This window comes from Curcuma longa, chromosome 8 (assembly GCF_044706935.1).
Source record: "Curcuma longa cultivar G26 ecotype Majalengka, Jawa Barat chromosome 8, ITB_CL_G26_1.1, whole genome shotgun sequence".
Lineage (NCBI taxonomy): Eukaryota > Viridiplantae > Streptophyta > Magnoliopsida > Zingiberales > Zingiberaceae > Curcuma > Curcuma longa.
The window spans coordinates 6856361-6875435 of record NC_133868.1 but is presented as its reverse complement, the minus strand read 5'-3'; the positions used below and the strand labels follow the sequence as shown (position 1 = coordinate 6875435).

The following is a 19075-nucleotide window of genomic DNA, read 5'->3' as shown; positions in this document are numbered from 1 at the left end:
TTGAACTCTCAAATCTAAATCTTCCTTACTTACGAATCAAACAACTCTGTCAAGTGAAACCGATCTCAGTGTGGTTAATTAATGAGATGGGCGGGGATATGTCTTCTTCTGAAACAGACGCCTCTCTCTCTCTACATTGCCTTGTGGATGTGTGGAGAGAGCAGAGTGTGTGACCTTAATGCGTGCATTGTGCTGGGCTACTTCGAGTGCACGCCATCCTAAACAATCAAAGCACAGGAATTGTTCCACTCCATCTGCTCCCCAACAATCCCTGCACCCAGTTCTTGGATCCGCTTTATGTAGCAACAGCCACATGCGTCTCATGCAGTCACCTCGCCTCCTTGTTCCTCGCTGTCTCTGTGCTCGCTTTTCGTTGATTAATCACTGGATTACTTCTACTGATCCGAGCTTGCAAGAACTGATGCAACGTGGGTGAATTGGGATGTGGACAAAGCCCAGTCAGGGAATCATGTAGGCATGTTCTTCCTCCTGTAATGGCAGAGGTCCCTCCATGAAGGTTTGGCGAGGCTTTAGGCTGTAATGGGGAATCTGTCGCCCATTGACATGACACAGATCAGTGCGTTAGTTAATGCTATTAGCTACTCAGATGCATCTGCTTGGATTAAGCTGTTGTTTTTGCCTTAGCGCTGTTAAGTCCACCACAGCAAAATAGCAAAAGATTTCATGGCGGCGGCGGTGGCTGTTACCGTAATATATTTACAAGCAAAGTTAACAGAGTCGACAGATCCACATCCTAAAACAAAATGAGGCTGGAAGTATTCTGTAGGTATATGCTTCTTCTAAAGATGCTTCCTGGTGGAAAAGAAAAATGGCCTCTAAGATAACTTACTTCTTTGCTTTCTTCTGTCGTGTTTCAGCTTGACTCGATTCTTTTCTCTTCTTCAGCGAGCTGAGTGCTTCTTCATCTTGTTTCTGTGTCTTCCCTTTCTTGGTTTCACCAGTTTTCTTTGCCTGCCTCTTGGGATCTTTCGTTTTCTTTGAGATGTTTGCTGATTCTTCCATGTCAACCTTTTTGTTGGACCTTGTCTTGGCTGATTTCTTGTGAGAGGTCTCTTCCAACTGGTTTGCAGTTAACTTCTGTAACTCTGGTACATATGCTGAAGTCTGCACAAATGCATGATTCATAACTTAGATGAACTGATTAATTGTAAAGAATTAAGTGGAAGAACTTACTCTACCACCTACTGTGATGAATTCTATTTTCTTCCCTGTCAAAGAATAGCATATTGTTTTTAGTTCGTTTGAACATTGTCCTGAATGATTAAATTTGAACATGTGGGAAAAAGGAACATGTATTATGTCGAAAGACAGATGCACCAATACAAGGAGAGAATTCCAAAAGTAAGATGTTGAGATGAGACATAACAATACTAAATTCCCGACTAATGTGCTTATAGTATACAATGTTAAAAAAAGCATATCCAGGCAATTAATGATTGACTCACAAATGCAGTCCCAGTCAGAAAAATATTTAACTCAATGAAGTCACCAAAATGCATAGCATATGTATAAATGTGGATTAATCAACATATGCAATCTGTGATTTGACGTTAAGGTTATATGTCAAAACTATGTGGTCCTGATGATAGAAAAATGCATATCAATCAATCAAAGCAATTCATTGTTTTTGGAAGCATGCAAACACTTGCAGGCCTATATGCAGTTTGGCTGTATAAGCAGCAAAAACGTTTTCTGACATCTACCATATGACAACAATTTTGCATCGTCTCTTGTGACTTATCAACACAAGCACGTCCAAAATTCCTGATCATTTTGATATAGTATTGTTTCAGCACTTATGGAAATTCATAATCACACTGTTTTATTATCTTTTCTGGGATATGCTCAGTGTTAGTCCAGTTCTTGATGCTTAATTAAAACCTAGCTTCATTCATGATCTCATGATTCAGCTTCCTTTGTCCTTTCCAGCACGAACAATTCACATTCATGACCGTAATCAGCAGTTGAAAACATACAGATATTTTGCCACCAGAAGGATGGACATAACAAAATTAAACATTAAAGGCTCGATAAGGTTTAGAACAAGTATATATTTTAGCCATTAGTTTCACCAAAAAGTCGAGAACCTGAAACTACAACTAAATTATCAAATACATAGCAGAAAAGCTGAGTGTGACAGCTGGATAAGGACTGCTTCTCATCAATATCTTAAGCTTACAACCGAGGACAAAAGAAATTTGCATTCCAAAATGATTGAAATAAAAAGGTGGATAGAAAATCTAAGAAAAAGAAGTCAGCACACTACCCAATCCAGGGTTAAGATTAAATGAATTAGTAATGGGAATAAGGGTTGTATTCTTAGTTCTAACAGAAACTGTAATGAGAAGGAAGGTAAAGTGTATTACAATTAAGACAGAATTTTAGCAATTAATAATCAAGATCAGTTACATAAACATCAAACCAACAGAAATATAATTTATAATGCTTTCAAGAATGCTTAAGTAAATCGAAGTAACAGCATTTCAATTTATAATAGGACAAACCATCCACGAAAGCATTCCCAGGTTTCTTCTCGCGAGAATGAAAAATCCAGTCTTGGGGAAATTGACTACTATCAGCTCCAACTTCCAGGGCCTTGTCAATAACCTGTAAATCCATTGATTAACTAGTCAAAATTACCAATACCTAGTGTTATACATTGAACTTCACACACTCTCCTCATGCTACAGAAAAGATAATATTATTAAACCAGAGAATAATTGGAGAGCTGAAATCAGCATTAATTTCAAATGTTACTCAAAAATCTAAGGATAGTTCACTAACCTGAATTCAATTTTCAATTGAAGGAATTATAAAAGACTCACCTCCCTGATGCAATTATGCAATGCCTTGCAACTCTCTCTTGACAAGCTTGAAGCAATTTGATTAGGATGAATCTTAGCCTAGATTGTTGAACATAAGGAATCATAATTACAACTGGCTAATTTAGAAGAGCATGTATTTTGAATATAAGATATTATTCATATAAAATTGAGAAAGTATCATAATTATCAATCGAGGAATGAGGTTCTGTCAGGTGGAATGAATAAACATGGAAAATTTTACCAAATTTCATGCTCCGTAGTGAGGTTGAGTTCCCCAACTTGGACTTAATGTTACATGCTGTTTGTTTGATTAGATTAATGGAAACTGTATCAGGAAGATAAAAACACAGTCTTTTTTTCCCCCTCTGGGTAAAATTCAATGTATCATTCTCAAGTCTTGATTAATATTACAATACTTTTAGTTATTCCTTTCTATTTTAATGCTGTCACTTGTTTCAGTGGAGACCATTTTTATTCTTACCCAACCTATGGTGTGAGAACAAAACTACACCCAAGTTCTCATGAATGTAGCATAAACCCCAACGCGTTCATATTGCAACGCGTTCCTTCCGGGGAACATCCTAGCATTAACACAATAGTTTAATGGATCTATTCATGCCTTACTAACAACTTTCTGGTCAGCAAGAAAAAGACAATGTTTTCTGGTCAGAAGAAAAAGACAATGTTTCCAGAGATATTAAAGCACAAAAGCATATAGAATCATATATAAATACCTGGTAAAGCACTTCATCTGCTATCCAATTGCCAATGCCTGAAATGAAACTCTGCCATGATGAAAGAAATTATATCTGAACAATAATGTTATGCTAAAAACTGATACAAAGAGTTAACTAGTTGATGCCTTTTTACGAATAGAAAGACAATTTGGTGTCAATATGCTTAAGTCAAATGTTGAATTTAAAGCTGAATATAAAAATGACTACAATGAATTATTAAATATTATATATTTTTTGCCTCTCTTACAGTCAAGGCTTCTGGTCCAGAGCAGAATACTTGATCCCAATCTGAATCACTCTCCCTTTCTGGATCTTGAATTCAATTCCAAAATTTAACTTGATCTCTTGTTATTCGAAGTGGCATCCTTCTTTTTGTTGATCATGTTCAGCCTTCATGGCAATTGTTTTGACCACCTAACACAAAACCCGATCACTGCCTAGCAAAGCTCCAATTCTTAGCTAATGGGTGTCAAGCTTGAGTCTCCTGGGCCACAAGTCATGCTCAGCCTAGTACAAAGACGAACCATGAAAAGCCAACGGTGGAAGATTTATCACAACCCATATTCCATCTTTTAAATTATTAAAAATTCTTATATTACCTTTTTATCCAAAATTATATATATATATATATATATATATATATATATATATATATATATATATACAACCCTTAAAAATTCTGAAAATATTAATGAATCTTTATTTTTATTATTTACAGATTTAATTATTTTACATTTTTATTATTAAATTTCTAGCCCAGTGAGCTAGCTAGCCCATCAAGGGTCCATGTGGGGCACAATACAGTTGTAGCCAGATCCACATCTCGCCTAGACTAGGACCATCTCCACCCATGTTGTAGCTGTATTAGGCCAAGCATGCCCGACAGGAGATAGGTGTTCTCAAGCCTGAGCACACCTAAAAACACCTTTATCCATAGCACCAATGAAGCCTCAACTCCTATCCTTTCGCCCCTCACACTTGCCTATGTGAGACCCCCAATTCACAATGCCTATTTCTATACCACCTACCCCCTACCTCTAGCCTCATCCTCTAACACTTCCACAACCTCCTCTTCCTCCCCCTTAGCATCATCTTCGTCTGCTACTCTTCCCTTCACAAGTTATGGATAAACCAATACATCCACTTTTCTTGCATGTTCCTCTGGCCTCCTTAAGCCCCACCCAATCATTGTCTTCTTCCTGCCTTACAACAAAATCATAAGACAACTAGGTCATTGTCACATCAACTGGCATGTAAATTTTACAACACACCTCTCTTTTCTCCATGTATCATAGACTGATCTTCTAGTATTTTATTTCTGTGTTGTGTGCCTTCCACATCCCTTCTCATCTCCCACCACCATATCAACTGTTGAGTCGATCCTATCCCTCACCTCTTGAGAAAACCATTACCCAAATTGTAATCCATGTGTCTTGCCATGTTGTTGTCTGTTCAAATGTGCTTCTTCTATCATCTCCCTTCAACATTTCTTTATTCCTTATTCCTATTGCACATTTCTTTATTCCTTCATTTTTCATCAACAAAATCTTCAAATTTTCCACTTTCCTCCTTTTTCTCTTAACTCCCATCTCAATTACATCAACACTGTTCCTATTGCTTTTCTTCCAGCACCAATCTATCCCAAGTAGACTATCAAAGGCACCACTTCTAATATACTTATTGATTGTGTTTAATAAAGCTACTAAACAGAAACCTTTAAACTTTAAACTTAAATTACTTGTATCAGTGAATCATCATATTATTATGTTTCTTCTTTTGATGATCAATAAACAACTACTTGATTAATTTTTTATAACTTAATGCAGCAGTAAGGATATCCTCAATGGAATGTGCCTTCTGATAAAAAATGTCATCAACCAAAAAGAATAAAGCAGGTAGAAGACAAGTAAAAATCTATGATTTTGCAAAATTCTTTGTTTATATGAGTATCAAGTTAGACATATTTATTGCAATTGTCAATTCAGACTGGTTGCCTGGGCTGTCACAACTCTTACATGATAGAATAATAGTAAGGGATGTTGGAGATCAAACTTTAAGACATGTGATATCAATATAGTAGTTGCAAAAAAATATTTCCAGACCTGATCCAGTAAAAGAGCCTTTATTGCAATCTTCTTTTTGCTCAGTGATTCCATAAAGGCATCGATTGGCATAAGCTCTAACAATGCATCTGGGCCAAGTTCAGAAATAGGAGCTACTGATTCTGGCTGCAAAAACAAAACATTAAGAATAGTGAAGCATTTATTAGAACTGCAATAAGTGTATTTAGGGTGTGACTGATGGTGGAGGATCACATCTTCAAGTAAGCGAACACGGGCAAAACGTCTCTTATCAGTAAAAGAAAGCTCCAATCCATCATCCATCTGTAAATTTAGCAAACAAGATGTAGCCAGATAAGAAACATGGCATTTTTGACAGTAAACAAAAAGAGAGAATATATATTGATTTAAGTAATTTTAACAGGGAGACAAAATCAACTCAATAACACCATGGGCACCTGTTCAATATGGCATTGTCCTTCAAAGACCACAATGATAAAAGATCCATCGATACAAGTAGACCCCTCAGTGGATCGAGGTGAAAAAACCATGCAGCAACACAGAATGAGCCTATGCCTTAGCTAAAATCAGTCATACTAGAAACTTGAATTTTAGTTTTTTGTTGCATTTTCAATGGTATGGTTTTCCTTAGTAGTTATCTTTTTTTTTTCCTTTTTTGAATGAACACAATGCAAAATGCCTACTGAAAATTACTTAATATTTGTATTGATAGTGGATTATATCTTAGTTGATCAGAGAGTTATTAAGCAAATCTGTATGCTTTGCTGTAACAATTTGTTAGAACACATTGAGTTAGTATCAATTGGCAAATGATTTGGTACTGAAGTTGATATGGTTTTAAGAAGTATATATACCAATCAAGTCAAATAATATCACTTCAAAGGCTCCTCAGCAATTTCTTCTCTCTACAGACCGTAGTTTAATGAGCATCCCAGTTCTAGTTCAGTTGTTTGTCTATGAAGACAATGACGTGATACAGTTAAGCAACACAAAATTATCTTTACGAGGTTGCAGCAGTTCTGTCACAAACTGGTCATCAAGCAGTTCAGAGCGCTCTACTTTACACAAAATAGGAATTACATCTTTGTTTAACTACTCACAAGCAAAGCAAAAGAGAGAATGCACAGAGTAATCAGGGTAGGAGGAAAATGATGGAGAGGAAGAAGTCATACTTTAACCAACACTTTAGAGTATTTTGAAGGCCATTCATCCGCATCGCTCACCGCAGACCTAAATGCAACAAAGAAGACGTAAAGTAATAACAACTTCAAACTTTGTCGCTACTTAGATACGATGATCCAGATGAGAGGAAAAAAGTAAAACCTTTTATACTTCGTCAGCGTGACGCCTTTAATGTAGATAGCCCCCGCCATACCTAGAACCGAACAAAGCACACCACTAAAGTTGACGAAATGATCTAAAAGGCAAATATTTTAGCGTGACGAAATACCGACCGAACTGGAACGTAGGGAAGGGCGGGGATTCGAGGCGGAGCCATAGGTTCTTTCCCTTGCGCATGGCAGCTACGATGGTCTTGCCAACGAGGGCGGACTCTAGGTCCGAGGGCGTGACGCCGTCAATGACCTTAGGGTCGTCGGCGACCGAGCACTGGACGATCCTCTTCCCTACACAATGCTCCTCGATCGCCCTCCGCGCCACCTCCACCTCCGGCAACTCCGGCATCCTTCGAGGTCTACCTTCTCCGCTTGAAACGTGGCGTCGGAGATTCGGAGAAGACTCCGAATACGTGTCGGATCCGGGTTTCGGGTCGGTCATGAAACCCGTTAGGAATCGTCACCCGATGAATCAATCTCATTCGTAGAAGTTATGTCGTATCACAATAAATATAATTATATTTTATCTGGCAAATTATATAGAAATTAAACAAGTCCAGATGTTTTAAAATTAAACATTTTAAAATAAAAATCCAACAAATTAAAATTTCTTTTTAATAAATCAAACCGATCTAATTTTCTTATTAGTCAATTACTGTCATAAGTCACCATCAAACCACTCAGATAACGAAACAAAGAGCCAACACCAAACAAAATTTGAATCTCGACAAAATCGAACAATACCCTTCTTTGTCATGACCAATTTAATTTCTCAATTTACTCTTATGATCGTGAAACTGACTATATGAGACTACTAAAGTGACGAATTCCACTTTTTTACAAAAAAGAAAAAAAAGTCAACACTAAGCAACAACAAAATGTCATTTAAGATAATCCAGCTAAGTTCTAAGAGGTAACAACCTTAACAGCATTCAGACTAGAATTAAATGACAGTACAGGGAGAATATTAAAAATGAAATGATCCTCTTGCATCACTGCACAGAGAAAGAAATAAATAGCGGAATGCATTCAAACGTAATTAGCTCAGCTGTCTAACTGCTAAATAAACGATCACTGACGCCTAATCATCATTAGCAGGAACCTAAAGGATGCTCACTTTTTCTTTTTAGAAGGTGGCTGCGAGTGTTCTTCTTCGTCTTCGTCTTCCTCATCTTCCTCGTCATCTCCATTATCGTCGTCATCGTCATCTCCATTATCGTCGTCGTCATCGTCTTCCTCTTCACTCCCTCCTCCACCATTGCTCTCATTGTCATCGTCATCTTCATCCCCTTCATCATTTCCTTCTTCGCCTGAGAATTCTTCATCGCCATCATCTTCCTCGTCGTCTCTGGAATCTTCATCATCATCGCCCTCTTCTTCATCAGACTCATCATCATCCTTGTTCTCAGGCATAGTTTCAACTTTGCTCCTTTTCGATATCCTTTAAGCATAAAACATATCATAAGCATTTGATGAATTGCAGATGAAACACGAAATTATAAAACATAATTTTCAATCATCTATTGTATTTTCTGTTTTCATTTCTCTCCCGGCACACAAGCAATGTAAGAATAAGTTAAATGTAAAAGAGTTAATAATGCTTAATAAAACATACATATGTCTAATGTCAGATCCTTCACCCAATGCATTGATTTTACTTGACAGTGATTCCTGAAAAGATTCAATATCACCAGAAACAAAAAACCATCAGACAGAAATTAAGTAGTAAATATGAATTAAGAAAGTTGACTTGAACAAATTTACAAGCTACGCAAGTATAAGGGTTACTCAAATAAAACTGTTAAATCTTAAATAACTTGAATTCTCTTTTGCACTACAATGGTAACTTATCATCTATTCATATATACAAGGTCAGAATAATGCCTTAACATTTGTAACCATAAAGTAGGTAAACAATTGCCAATATCAACAGTAAACATCACCTTAATTCACCTGACATACTTGATTTGAAGCATAAGATGACAGAGAGCTACTATTTTTTCAACATCAAAATGAGATGATGCTAAAAGGCAAAAATATTGCATCAGAAAATGATCTATCTGACAAATTTGAACCATGGATCAAATGCCAAAATCTTAATCTAAGTCTATAGCTCCACATTTGCTAAAAAGGCCAATACCACTGATCTTTTGCAGCACAATAAATCTACATGACTTCCAAGTCAACAAGGGAACAACTATCTATGATCCAAGATAACTTGATGCGCACCCCATGGCAACGTAATGAAACCTAAAACCCCAACAACAAAAAATGCATTGCTGATCATAGGCTGAGAAAGATCACTGCAATACAAATAACATTGGTTATATAAAACAATTAGTTTTACAGAACTTCAAGTTAATCAAACAGAAAGTTATTCACTAAATATCTTGGGCTCAAGAGATTTAACAAGTTATGCTTAAATCTGATGCTGAGGAAACCTATATGGAAACGAAACTAAGAAACATCACAGTTAATCAATCTCGCATCGAACAAGATGTATAACATAAATCCCAAAAAAGAGTGTGAAGAAGAGTATAAGGCTACACACAATCTCTTAGCATCCCAAATAAACCCCGGAAGAAGCTAAACTTTTTCCGGTAAGCTTAGGAAAAGCACCCGCCCAAGCTTGGAAATCAACAAAATCATGAAATTGAAGACACCAACGCGAAATACAGTTTAGTCTTGTCGTCAGTAAAGCGAGTGGAAAGGTAAAGCATCCTCACCGCAAGAAGAAGCCAAAAGATAGACTTCTGCGCCGCTAAAACGATCTCCGACATTAGCAGATTCACCACGTATACGGAGCTTACTCCACTGCTCTCACCCTTGGATTCCATCTCTGCAACAACCACAGTCAAACACGAGCAAAGAAACGGTGAACGTCAGGGAAAGGTCAACTACTAGCGCAGAATAGAGTAAGGTGACCAAGGACGAGAAGAAAGGCATCAACCAGCGTCGCAGAGAGCAAGGTGGCGCGGGGCCGTTCGGCGCGAGGTATCACTGGTAGCGCAACGGAGCCGACGATGTCGGTGTGACCAGGTAGGGTTTCTCTTCTGTCGGATGAGAGAGGGAAAACCAGATATTTTTATTTGGTGAAATTCCATTTTGCCCCCGAGCGTTAGCTTATTAGCAAACTTCTCCTCACCAAAATTGCAAACTTGTAGGGATCTAGTTGCGATTAATACAATTATGGGTTTTGTTTGGCCCAACCAATTGAACCGGGTTTTTGGTACAATTGAACCGAATTAGAATTTGAGAATCTGACAAGTTCCTCATCGGAACCCTAATATGTTGTAGGGTTCAGAAGAAACAAGATCTCAGAGCGGCGACCATGGCGGGCGGCAAGATTAGACGCCCTAACCGCCATCAGCAGGCGCAGCCGCAGCAGCAGAGGTGGGGCGGCGGCGTGCCATTCGAAAAGTCGAAAGGGCAGCACATTCTCAAGAACCCCATGCTGGTCGAGACCATCGTCCAGAAGTCCGGCATCAAACCCACCGATGTCGTACTCGAGATCGGACCTGGTACGGGCAACCTCACCAGGAAGCTTCTGGAGGTCGCCAAGTCCGTCGTCGCCGTTGAGCTCGACCCCCGCATGGTCCTCGAGCTCAACCGCCGGTTCCAGGGCGACCCGCATTCTAGCCGCCTAAAGGTATCGAATTTATGTATGAATTTGCTTGTTTCTCGGTCTTATCGTGGATGGTGATAAAATTTTTTGAAGAATTCTGCTGTGAGTGTTTAATTGTGCTTCAGTGTGTGATTTTCCTTGCATATTGCTTATTGTTCACCTATTTAATGATGTAAATTTGAGATGATTTTCTAAAAGTGGTTCAGGATTGCACTTTGCTAGTCTCCACTTCCTGTTTGCCTCAAATTTTAAATTCTATTTAATGAAAAAGTTAGTTTTATTAAATATGGCGTGTTTATGAACGTGTACTGATTGCATTTGTGCTTCTCGTTATGCCTAGGAAGAAAGGATGGTTTTTGGGAAGAAACCACCCCAACCTGTTTCTAATATTTCCAGCTGAAGTAGGCAACACTTTGTTTATATGCGTTGCATCACCCATTTGATACGGTTCATGAGCAAATCATGTAAAGCTAATTGCTACCTCTCATAGTATTCTTACAGGAAGTTAAGAAAGAAAACCAGTTCCAATTGTTGCTGGTTCTAATTGTGCTAGACCAAAAAACAAAAAGAAACAAAATGGACACCAATCTTTATTATTAGTAGAAAATCATTCAGTGAATGTATTTGTCATTTTTATATCTCTAGAATCTTAATTTAGTTCCATTCTTCTGATAGATCATTTAATACGTATTGAACTATTTTCAGATGCCATGATGCTCTGCCAAAGCTTTTGGAAAGTAATATCTTATAGAGTTTTAAATTTGTTTTCCATCTTGCAGAATTAACTGTTTGCTTGCTATATTGAATTTTTTAGGTAATTCAAGGAGATGTCCTCAAGTGTGAGCTTCCATACTTTGATATTTGTGTGGCAAACATCCCCTATCAGATCTCATCACCTCTAACCTTTAAGCTACTAGCCCACCGTCCATCCTTCAGATGTGCTGTCATCATGTTTCAACGTGAATTTGCAATGAGATTGGTTGCAAATCCTGGCGACAATTTATACTGTCGTCTCTCTGTGAACACTCAGCTACTGGCACGAGTTTCCCATCTCTTGAAAGTTGGCCGGAATAATTTTAGGCCCCCACCCAAAGTTGACTCCTCTGTTGTGCGGATAGAACCTAGGCGACCACTTCCACCGGTAAGTTTCAAGGAGTGGGATGGACTGGTGCGCCTTTGTTTTAACCGTAAAAACAAGACCTTGGGATCAATCTTCAGACAGAAAAGTGTTATTTCATTACTGGAAAAGAATTACAAGACTTTGCAAGCCTTGCAACTAAATAATAACAATCAACTGGAGGAGGATACGGTACCTTCAGAAGATGTTGCAATTTTAGCTGACATGATTGAGGACCTGAGCATGGGCAGTACTGATGAGAAGGATGATCAAGAGATGGAAGCAGAAGACACCGATATGGTGGGGGAAATTGGTGAAGGTGCCAGTTTTAAGGACAAAGTGTTGGAAATCCTGAGGCAGGGGGATTTTGCAGAAAAGAGGGCAGCGAAGCTAACACAGGTTGATATCTTGTACTTGCTCTCGCTCTTCAACAAGGCAGGAATTCATTTCTCTTAATCTAACATAAGCACGCTCTGTTGATCTGTGATTTTCTTCTTCCTAGAACAATTTTGTATTCATCAAGTGCTTCAAAAGTGTTGAGTGCTCACAACCACTTTTTTCTATGCAAACAGAAGATTCAAAAGTGTATTCTTAAATTTGATGCAATATATCGTTGAAGGATTTATAATATGTTTAACTCAGGTTTCATAACCTTTTTATTAAGCACAGGATTGTGATTCAGGATCAATAAGACCTGGAACAACTATCATGACTTGTTCATGTCTTCATAGTTTATCATTACTTTTTTTCTTGTATACATCCACAGATCAAAGAACTTGAATATAATATTCCATGCAACAAAACCTTGATTCTAAGAAAAAATTATTCTTGATTATGTTTATCTTGGTTCATACCTAACACTTACAAAAACCAGATTAATACTTGATGTCGGCATGTAGCAAGGCAACAGTATCTCTCACCTGCTCCATTGCCCATATTTCTTTTATAAATTTTGACATGCTTCTCCTATCTTTGCACTTGCACTAAACCAATTTGACTTAGCATTAATCCCTCTAGCAGTGTTCATAGTGTTGACTTTTGCTTCGTAGTATTTGACTTTTGCCTATGCACAAGGTAAAGAAGAATTAATTGATAAACTGGGCGTTGCGCAGTATGTTTGACATGAATTAACCAGGCAATATAAACACACATGGATTGTATAGAATTTTGGTGCATGAATTAACCAGGCAATATAAACACACATGGATTGTATAAAATTTTTTGGTGAAATAATTGTTGATTGACTGATAAAACATCAATCTTTTCAATATTGTCGGTTGTATGAACACTAATATTATCAAACTATACTGTAATTTTTTTGTTATCATATTTTATTTTCCATGATTCAATGATGTGAAAAGAGAGCGACTGATACATAAAGCAGCTCATTTTAAAAAATTGTGGGCTCTCAACATGTGCGTATGTTGGATCCTGAAAATGGCCAACCAATTGGAACGAAACGGAAAATCGATAAAAAAATCATTTTTAAAGAAAATTGTTATTTCTTTCGATGCATTGTATTAGTGTTCCTATTTTATATTCCTCAAGGAATAAACTAAATAGGTTAAGTTAAATGAGTTGATTGAGCTGATTAGATGGGTTAAATTGTAACTTAATTAAATATAATCACTATTGAACTAATGTATTCTTTGGCAAAGGTATAATTTGCCACCTAGCGGTCTCATACGATCGATTTCATGATCATTTCTGAAGAGATAAATCGAAAAGTTACAGTTGACTACTAAGGAGAAGAGTATTGCCTCGGCTTTATCGAGATTCGACTCTTGTCCACTTTAACAAGTTTACTCCGTAGTAACCAACTCAATCATACCGCGGAGATAATGTATTCTAAATAGTTACAAAATCATAACTGTTATAATTTAAATTTATTTTGTTCAACAACATTCACGTTGTAGCAGTTATAAACCGTAATTGCTACAACTCGAACTTTTTCATATTTAACAATATTCATCTTGTAGCAACTACGAAACGGTAGTTGTTACAATATTATAACAATTATGATTTTGTAACTATTATAATATGAACTTGTTCTCTTCATACAATTGGTTGATGTGATCGAGTGAGAGAAGATAATAATATTGAACAATGTACTAGAATACAGCTATATCATTTTACACGGATTGTTAGTGAGGCGGGACATCTTTTTGATTAAAAATTAAAAAAGATATGTCCCTTTAATGATTTCGATAAAATAGAGTGCATCAACTTTGAATAATTAGTATTCTCTATCTAATCATCCACATTGACTCAACGTCTCATTGAATATTTTTTCTTATTAATCCAGGTATTTATGCTTGTGTCCAACTGGTCCTAGAGGTGGGCAACCCATCCTCCTGATTCACCTACTGAATAAATCAGGATGCACAAGACTCCCGACACGATAATTCAATTGTCCTAATAGTTCGAGCACTATTGATGTAGGGTATTCTGCATGAGAATAGAACTTGGGGTGCATAAGTAATCCACCATGTCTCTTACCATTGCGTCGTCCGCGGAGGACTCATTGAATGCTCTTATTAACCTAACCTAAGAGTTGATTGTATCATCATTATTTACGAACTCTAACTTATTCAAATGAGATGATCTTCTCAACTACCACAAACATCCAACACGCATGCTCGAAAAAGTTTTTTTTTTAAATTTAAATAGTACACTCCAACTGTCCTTCCCATACCTAATGCCTATTGAAAATTTTATCAAGACTCTTCGAGTAAAATAAATAGACAAAAAAAATTTGATAGAACTTTAACCTTTTTTGTTTTTTCCTGGTTTTAATTTTCACCTGATATTTTAAGGGAAAGCTTTTTACCGTGACATTCAAATTGTGGGCTCCTCTAGAAGCCCTCCCTCTCTTGGAAGCACTTCACTGCTTTGTTTACTTGGAAGGATAATTTTAAAAATTCAAGGAAAGTTTTTCACACGATTTTTTTAAAATATTTTTTCATGAAAAAAAAGATGGATTATTTTATTATAAATTAATAAACTGTTGAATTTATAAATTTATATGTGGATCAATTTTTAGAGTTTTGTATCCGTCTAAATACACAGCGGCCTCTCGCGTAGGGCAACTTAGCTTGCACGGTAGCCGCAGCCACAAGCACGGCCAACTCGACATTGTGTGATCTTGGATGATAATTTTTGTTGTCTTTCTTTTCCCTCTCCTTTCCTCGACTTCTATGTGAGATTTCCTTTTAATTCCTTTCCTTCCTCACTTTGCACTTCAGAACAGAGAGAGAGCCTTCAAGTAAACAATGAGCAAGGAAGTGAAGAATGTTGTCAGTTACCTCCCCCCCCCTCCCCCTCTCTCTCTCTCTCTCTCTCTCTATCCGCCCAAGTAAGCAGGCCCTCGGTGCGATCCATCCACGGGGGCCGGGATCCGACGTTTTTGTATTTTACAATTACAAACTTACAATTTACGAGGCGAGTTAAGTTACCAGGAACACGTGGACCCTATTCTTTTCCGTGCTACTGTCGTTGTCGTTCCCGCAAAAAAAAAAAGAGAACGGTCACGAAAGTTGCTGCTTCGTGCTCAAAAGGTCCCATTTTTTTCCTCAAATCGGAGACGAGAGAGAGAGAGAGAGAGAAAGAGAGAGGCGGCGATTCAAATTTAGAGCTTTCCGGCTGGATTTTCCAGCCAAATCTGCTCCGGAGTTGGAGATCTACTCTGGAGAGAAGGACTTACCCTCCGGTTCTCTTTGTGTCTCGCCTCTCGCAGTGGCGCTGGTGATTCTGGAGACATGGGGAGGCCGCGCACACCGTTTCGCCTCCCTTCTTCCGTTTCCATTTGGTGGCTTGGATTCTTGTTCCTCACGGCTGTAGCAGTCGCCGATGCCCAGGCGCCTTTGTTTCTGCCCCCTGGGAACCAGCCGTCTGTTCCGACTTCTTCGTCCCTGGCGCCGTCGCCTTCAGGTGCGCCCGCTTGCTTCTGGTTTCTCTGCTGCCGTTTTAAGTTTGATCTGGCGTAGAGTTCACGTGATGTCGATTTCGAGAGTTACTTTTCTCTTGTGGAATATTTGTTAAGTATTTGTACTTCTTACAGAAAAAGATCGTTTCTTTTTCATTTTATGACGATCCGGTAAATTCAGGCCATGGCGTTTCAAGATCGGTTCTGAGATCTTCTGTCCTTTTTTGTTTCTCTCCACGGGCATCAGAGTGTCCAATTCTCCTTTCTTCTTTGGCTTTTCATGCAAGATGCGTAGTTGGTTATCCTAGAAAATCTTCGCCTTTTTTTGTTTCCTCATGGCCCATCCTTCGATGGCAGTTTGTTCGCCATGACAATGCATTTAGCTGAATGCCCATCTTTTTTATAGCAGTGAAGCAAATCGTGATACAGACACGCCATCATCATCATCACAAAGAACTAGTTATAGCAATTGTTTTGGCGTCTGCTGCAGTTCTAGCGATCATATTCTCCTCAGTTTGTGCTTGTGTCTTTTGGAGGAGGAGCCGCCAAATGTTCAATGCAAGAAACATTGAAACCTCAGGTTCAACTTTCTCATCTCATCCCTCCTCTCCCCTTTCTCTCTAATGATTTGTTCGCTTGGTACAAAACAGAGGCTGGTGGTGGGCTTCCATTTGGATCAATCCGGAGCAAGTTGAATAACATGAAGACGACAAGCAAGAAGGGATTGTTGCCAATGGTAGACTACCCATCACTGGAGTTAGCAACTAACAAGTTCAGCGAGTGCAATATCTTAGGGGAAGGAGGATTCAGCCATGTGTACAAAGCTTGCTTCCATGGTGAAGTTTCTGCTGCAGTGAAGAAATTTGACGCTGGAAGACCAGATTGCAGCAAGGAATTTGAAGTGAGAAACTCAAAAATTACATACTTTCTTCATTCCCTTCTGAAGATTGACCAAATGCCTCGTATTCTGTCTTATTTCTGACCAGAATGAGATTGATTTGCTCGGAAGAATTCGACATCCTAACATAATATCTCTTTTGAGTTATTGTATTCATGGAGAAACTCGGCTTCTCATATATGAGTTGATGCAAAATGGATCTCTGGAAACACAGCTCCATGGTACAATTCTTCTCCTTTACCGATTAGAATAGATTTCAATGTTTAGACTTGTTTGCCTTGTATTTTGCACCGGCAGGACCTTCCCATGGATCAGCTTTAACCTGGCATATTCGAATGAAAATTGCACTTGATATTGCAAGGTTTGGTTTTTCACATTGCCATGTTCTCTCCATTTCTAAATAGCTATTTTTTCACCTATTAATCTATTGTCTACTTGGCAAATAGAGGATTGGAGTACCTTCATGAGCACTGTAACCCACCCGTCATTCACAGAGACATAAAGTCATCCAACATACTTCTAGATTCAGATTTTAATGCCAAGGTCTCAATTCATCTTGAACATTGGCCTGATGCAATTTGCGAAATTCAAAGTTATTTCTAATTGAATTCCTTGTGGTTACAGATTGCAGATTTTGGTCTTGCAGTTGTTGATAGAAACCTTAACAAATGTGGTTTAGAACTTTCAGGCACTCTTGGATATGTAGCTCCAGAATATCTCCTAGATGGTACTTAATCTTCTTGGTCTCTACTGCATAAATTGTACTTCTTCCGATTATGAGGTTTCAATGTTAATGCTAATATAGATGATACCAACAAATACCATATGATGGAAAAAAGACACTATAGAAATAGCATAAGAATAGTAGCAAACTCTTTCAGGTAAACTCACTGAGAAGAGTGATGTCTATGCTTTTGGAGTTGTGCTCCTGGAGCTTCTGATGGGAAAAAAACCAGTTGAAAAGATGGCATCATCTCAATGCCAATCAATCGTCAAATGGGTATGTTTTTAACATTTCTAGATATGGTATCAACAATGAATACCAATACTCCATTCCCCAATTACATGCTGGTATTGAATGCTTTTAAATGTTTATCTTCAGGCCATGCCTCAACTTACTGATAGATCAAAACTTCCAAACATTGTAGATCCAGTTATCCAGAATACTATGGATCTGAAACACTTGTACCAAGTATGTTGATTCCCAGATCTTCAGAAACATGCTTCTTTCTTCTTATCTTAAGTACATAATAACATGGTGCAGGTAGCTGCCGTCGCTGTACTATGCGTGCAGCAAGAACCTAGCTACAGACCATTGATTACTGATGTCCTCCACTCTCTCATTCCTCTCGTGTCGATTGAGCTTGGTGGTTCGCTAAGAGCTGCAGACCCAACACCGTCCTCAAATCAGAAACCTTCAGATCATTGATTAGAAATTTGGGTGGCAATATTGATTGGATGCAGCAGACCTGCTGGCCGCAACATTTTCTGCGACATGTTTCTGTAGCTTCTCTCCCAGTTCAGGTAGCAAAATGGAATGCATTCTGTAAGTTAGATCTGGCTGGAGAGTTACTGAGGGGGAACTAACTCAAGAGAAGTCTTCCTACAAATGTGTTGCGAACCCATTTCAGGTTTTTCTTCTGCACCCAGAATCAAACTGGTGCCTGTATATTTGTAAGTTACTGGACACGAATTCTTTTGAAAATATTCCATGATGTTCAAGTTGTTTATCACACTTCAAAGCCTTACTTTGTCGAGTAAAGATGAAACTTACTAGTCTCAGTTAAGATGTTTAAATGGAGAAAACATAAAGAGTGCAACATAGGATTAACTTGATGTCCTAATCTTTCTTGGTAAAATTTTGTTTAGATGACTGAAGACCGGCAGATCATGTGTCCATAGTATTATTCAATTTGACCTTGTCAGTTGCATAGCCCAGATTCCAAGTCTCTCCTGCCATATCCAATGATCAACTTTTGATTCTTCTTTTTATTAATATAATATGGTTGCAATTATACATGTGTCCTTCCTCTGTAGTCAGTGTTTCCCAATTACTTATCATGAACTTTTCTTCACTGCAACGATATTTCCCCCAAACAATTGTAATTCAAGAAGAATAGATACCTACTATAAAAATGAGCCATTAATTCCTGGTATTGGAGAGAGAATCAATGTGATAGGCTCGATAGGATAGTCAACTAGCTTCATCATATGACTGCAACATTCAAGGGACAGATATCTTTTAACATAATAAAGACAATGGCCCTATTTGATTTGGTGCCGCATCAATCTCCAGACTGAGAGCAAATGAGGCTTCTTCAATGGTCATTTGTGAATTGGAAATTTTAATCTGCTTGATCAAAATCTATGAAGAGTAAGGGGCAAATGAAGCTTCTAAATTAGGCAATAGTTGTGTTGTTAAACCTGTGGGAAATATGAAGTTTAGCTCTGTGTCTTGTGAATGTATAATGGACTAGAACATTTCTAAACAGCATTAATGAAAAATTGCTAT

General features: G+C 38.0%; 4 protein-coding genes across 6 annotated transcripts; 2 read left to right on the top strand and 2 right to left on the bottom strand.

The window, feature by feature from the left end:
* Nucleotides 1–776: 776 nt before the first annotated feature.
* On the bottom strand, nucleotides 777–7365 carry LOC141833619 (formamidopyrimidine-DNA glycosylase). 2 transcript variants are annotated; one of them, XM_074721103.1, is made up of 10 exons: nucleotides 7119–7365; nucleotides 6988–7039; nucleotides 6837–6894; nucleotides 5899–5967; nucleotides 5686–5811; nucleotides 3581–3631; nucleotides 2847–2924; nucleotides 2526–2628; nucleotides 1195–1229; nucleotides 777–1125 (listed from the first exon to the last, which is right to left on the bottom strand). In XM_074721103.1, the coding sequence occupies exons 1-10, from the start codon at nucleotides 7345–7347 to the stop codon at nucleotides 847–849; spliced, it is 1080 nt and encodes a 359-aa protein (XP_074577204.1). In that variant the 5' UTR covers nucleotides 7348–7365; the 3' UTR covers nucleotides 777–846. The 2 variants fall into 2 exon arrangements, with proteins under 2 accessions (XP_074577204.1, XP_074577203.1); XM_074721102.1 differs by having other exon boundaries at nucleotides 1003–1118; nucleotides 7119–7347.
* Nucleotides 7366–7862: 497 nt separating this feature from the next.
* LOC141833133 (uncharacterized) lies at nucleotides 7863–10061 on the bottom strand. The gene is made up of 4 exons (XM_074720516.1): nucleotides 9949–10061; nucleotides 9725–9837; nucleotides 8614–8669; nucleotides 7863–8439 (listed from the first exon to the last, which is right to left on the bottom strand). The coding sequence occupies exons 2-4, from the start codon at nucleotides 9833–9835 to the stop codon at nucleotides 8112–8114; spliced, it is 495 nt and encodes a 164-aa protein (XP_074576617.1). The 5' UTR covers nucleotides 9836–9837; nucleotides 9949–10061; the 3' UTR covers nucleotides 7863–8111.
* Nucleotides 10062–10279: 218 nt separating this feature from the next.
* Nucleotides 10280–12370, top strand: LOC141833132 (ribosomal RNA small subunit methyltransferase-like). Its single transcript, XM_074720515.1, has 2 exons — nucleotides 10280–10647; nucleotides 11438–12370. The coding sequence occupies exons 1-2, from the start codon at nucleotides 10330–10332 to the stop codon at nucleotides 12194–12196; spliced, it is 1077 nt and encodes a 358-aa protein (XP_074576616.1). The 5' UTR covers nucleotides 10280–10329; the 3' UTR covers nucleotides 12197–12370.
* A 2961-nt stretch (nucleotides 12371–15331) lies between these two features.
* Nucleotides 15332–18298, top strand: LOC141833130 (putative receptor-like protein kinase At1g80640). Of its 2 annotated transcripts, none has more exons than XM_074720514.1 (10): nucleotides 15332–15670; nucleotides 16075–16245; nucleotides 16316–16566; nucleotides 16652–16784; nucleotides 16861–16924; nucleotides 17010–17106; nucleotides 17188–17290; nucleotides 17445–17563; nucleotides 17666–17755; nucleotides 17828–18298. In XM_074720514.1, exons 1-10 carry the CDS (start codon nucleotides 15499–15501, stop codon nucleotides 17990–17992), a joined length of 1365 nt encoding a protein of 454 aa, XP_074576615.1. In that variant the 5' UTR covers nucleotides 15332–15498; the 3' UTR covers nucleotides 17993–18298. The 2 variants fall into 2 exon arrangements, with proteins under 2 accessions (XP_074576615.1, XP_074576614.1); XM_074720513.1 differs by having other exon boundaries at nucleotides 16072–16245.
* Nucleotides 18299–19075: the final 777 nt, after the last annotated feature.